This window comes from Arachis duranensis, chromosome 4, assembly GCF_000817695.3.
Source record: "Arachis duranensis cultivar V14167 chromosome 4, aradu.V14167.gnm2.J7QH, whole genome shotgun sequence".
In the NCBI taxonomy this organism is placed as follows: Eukaryota; Viridiplantae; Streptophyta; class Magnoliopsida; order Fabales; family Fabaceae; genus Arachis; species Arachis duranensis.
Window position 1 is genome coordinate 95118363 of NC_029775.3, and position 3824 is coordinate 95122186.

At 29.6% G+C, this 3824-nt stretch overlaps 1 protein-coding gene across 2 annotated transcripts; it reads right to left on the minus strand.

The window, feature by feature from the left end:
* Nucleotides 1–754: 754 nt before the first annotated feature.
* LOC107484994 (transcription factor LUX-like) lies at nucleotides 755–3083 on the minus strand. 2 transcript variants are annotated; one of them, XM_016105539.3, is made up of 5 exons: nucleotides 2261–3083; nucleotides 2004–2080; nucleotides 1850–1889; nucleotides 1623–1713; nucleotides 755–1480 (listed from the first exon to the last, which is right to left on the minus strand). In XM_016105539.3, exons 1-5 carry the CDS (start codon nucleotides 2625–2627, stop codon nucleotides 910–912), a joined length of 1146 nt encoding a protein of 381 aa, XP_015961025.1. In that variant the 5' UTR covers nucleotides 2628–3083; the 3' UTR covers nucleotides 755–909. The 2 variants fall into 2 exon arrangements, with proteins under 2 accessions (XP_015961025.1, XP_015961024.1); XM_016105538.3 differs by having other exon boundaries at nucleotides 1623–1716; nucleotides 2261–3082.
* Nucleotides 3084–3824: the final 741 nt, after the last annotated feature.

Consider the following 3824-nt stretch of genomic DNA (forward strand, 5'->3'; position numbering starts at 1 on the left):
TTCGTCTAAAGAGGTGAAACATACAATTCGTCTAATATCTAAACGAATTGAGTAACACGTAATGCAGTAGGCAAACTGTAGAAAAAAAAAAATAGATACCGATAATTTAAACCATTTTAATTTTTCTTAGAAAATAATGAATTTTTTTAATTTATTCCAGAAAAAATCCTCACTTTCAGCCTTAGTGTCAATGATCATGATAATGTGTTACACACCTCAGCAGCAAAGAAAATCAAGGGCAGAATGAAAAAATTACTTCTTTTCAATTTGCCTGTAAAGAGGAGAGGCAAGAAAAAAAAAAAATTAATGAAATGAGGTCTACGGGAACAGGGGTAAGGTCATGCATGGATTCATCCAAGTTTGATTTCTTACTAATATATTTTAGAGGTTTTATATGAATTAGGGTTTCAGTTCATTTGCCATCTATTAGTCTCTTTTTTTTTTCCCATTTTAATACAACTCAAACACAAAACGTTAAAGAATTATTTTCGAGTTAAATTTTAGAAGAAAAAAGAAACATGACAAAATACAAATAAAAGAAAAATTGTATATATATAGTATAAATTTTATACTAAAAATCCTTTGCTACTACTTTCCTCCAAACTCACAAAAAACTCTTAAGGGATGAAAATACCTAACTACTTTGACTAATAATGTCACCTTTTTAGTGGATTTACACAAACCTAATCTAATGCTAATGTTAGGGGGTGAGATCCAGATTCTTTGTACCTAGTACCACTATTACATATAGATAAATTGTTAATTCACTGTCCACTTATATATATAGAAAGAGACAATAGAAGAATATATAAATATATATAGTTATGTCAGATAAATTATATAATGTAAGTTACAAAATACATAATTTCTGACAGGAACCTCAAGATCTCAGTTAGAACTTTGTCCCATTCAGATTCTTAGATCCAAATTTGTAGTGGCCTTTTTACCTTTCACCTTATTACAATGATCTTGTGGTGATGAGGATTGATGAGAGTGCAAAGAGAGTGATAGATTGCTATTAACTACAACTTCATGGTGTTCTTCTTCCTCCATCATCATCATCATCATCATGCTGCTTCTTCTTCCTAATTGCTTCTCATCATTAAAAACCACCCTTGAATTTAATTTAAGAGACAAGTCCAAATCAATATCACTATTTTCTGAAGCCTTTCTTTTCAAATTATTATTAGTATTAGTAGGCATGAAATCTTGAGCTCTAGGCTTTTCAATGTGACTGCTTATTAATCTATTGTTATTAGTATTCGTGCATAAAGATCCTTGGCCATTTCCAAATGATAGAAACTGATGATCTTTTTGTTCATGATGATGATGATGATGAGGAGGATGAGGATGGCTTGATGATTGTTCCCCAAAATTATGAGAAAAAATGCTATGATGATGAGTCAAATTGGCGTTCCTATGCGCCATGTTTTCATAGACACCAAGAGTAGCGGAAGCAACTCCATATCCATGACCATATCTGTTCAAATTAAGAGTAGTAATTAACTAGTAAGAAATCAAGAAACTTTTTTGTTTCAGTATTTGATGAAATAATAAAAAAACATTTGAGGGAATTTGAATTAATTAAATTAATTAATGTGGTGAAGCTAATGTGTGTATACCTATAACTTTGAAGCATGGGAAGCTGGCTGAGATTATAAACATTATTTCTCTCTCCATTTTCTATTAGAAGCCTATGATGATCAGCCATTACTACTGTCATATATATATACACACATAATCAAATTCATTAGGTTTGCAATTAAGCACAAATGTAACCCTAATTACTCATTGATAATCTTGCAAAGAGTAATTAAAAAATTAAACTAAACATTTTATATATATGTACCTTGATGATTTGTGTCCTCTACCTTCTTGCTCCTGTACATCTGGAAAAAAAAAAAAAGAAATAGATAGATGGAAATAAAAGAAATTAACCAAATTAAAAGATTCAAATTCAGGTTGTGATAATAACAATTATGTAACTTCATATATATATATACCTGTAAATGACTCTTGACATGAGCAATACTTAAACCTTTGATATTCATCAACTGAAGAACCAATTTTGGTGTTGCTCCTATATATATATACACATCCCAAATAAGCAAACATATTAGTAATTAAAAAAAAAGAAGAAGCAAATATATGTAATAACATACAAATTAACTAAACTATGGAGTTAATTAATGATTACCCGAGCAAGAGTAAATCAAATTGGAAAAAAATAGATCTATGTTAATGGAATAAAGTAACTTACTCTCTTGTCCTCCAAGTCTTTGAACAGCATGAACAAATCGAAGATGAAGATCAGGGGTCCAACGCAACCTTGGCAACTTGGATCTAACGTAAGGTCTTACTGATGTTGATGAACTCTTCTTCTCGTTATTCTCTTCCACTGTGCTGTTGCTTGAACACCCTCCACCACCACCATTGTTGTTCTTGTATTGTTTCTTATAACTACTCTCATCTTCTTCTTCAACTTCTTCTTCATTATTGGTTTCACTCTCTTCTTCACAATAGCCATCATCTTCATTATTATTATTATCATCATTGCAAGGGCTTCTTGTCTTAGAACATTCTGATCCATGGCTTTCTTCTTCCACCATCTTCATCATCATCATCATAGCTTAGCTTAATAGCTACTTAATTGGGTATTATGATATATATGAATAAATAAATCATAATAAAAATTGATGACAATAATTAATAAGACAAGAGGAAATAGTGTTTACTATGTCACTATATGCTAATTATTGGTGGAATCAAACCTCTAATTCTATGAAAGGAATAGTTTGAAATTGTAGACATATAATTAAACAAAAAAGAAAAAAAAAAGAAGAAAATTCTCGAACTTTGCTACACTATAGTTTTGGCCACAGAAATCTATGACAACCCATATGTACTTATACACCTATGTGATACCCTTGATCTAAAGAATTTTGAGAACACTTTCTCTTCTTCTCTCTCTCTCTCTTTGTCTGTCTCTCCTTCTATTGTGTGACTACTCTTTGGGATGATTAAACGAATAATTTTGTTTTCATATAGTAGTACGCATGTTGATGTATATATAATTGTATTAAATATGCATGGACATCAAGGAATGGTAGGAATATACTTGATTATTTCATGTGACGACAATCTTATCTTTCCAACTTGATAACAAAATGCTTTTTATTTATTTATTGGAATTATAATAAAGTAGTTCAGATAAATAAACAATGTATATAGATATAGGAATAATATTTGTTTAGTATTATGATGATAGAATCGTATATATATATTATACTATAGAAAACAAAAAGGGTTTTGATTTCGAGAAAATAGAAATTAAAGGCAAGTTTGATTCTTATTATGATGATAAGGATGTAACTTTCACTGAGACTAGCAAATAATTTAAAGACAAGTAAATAAATCAGAGTCACCGTAAGAAGTTGAATCAAATTGTTCTTCACTTTTTTCATCCATTTATTTACCACACTAGTCTTCCATCTAATATCTAGGCTTTCATTTATAAATTTTGTAAAATTTAAAAATATACGTGTGTTAATTTCTCAGTGGTTGCTGAATAATAAAATGTTTGCCTTGTGGTCATGGCTCTGAGTTCTGATGATTGTGTTGGATTAGGGTTCAGTCATCTGTCGATAACTTTGGTACTGGGGTCTATGCAGATATATAAGTTTAGATTTGTCTTTAATATATACAGATGTAAAAATTAACACCTAAAAAAAAATTAAGTATAAAAAAACGTTAAAATTACATGTAATAAATTATTTTATTTACACTAGGCATGTATAAAATATTAACTTAATAATTACAATATA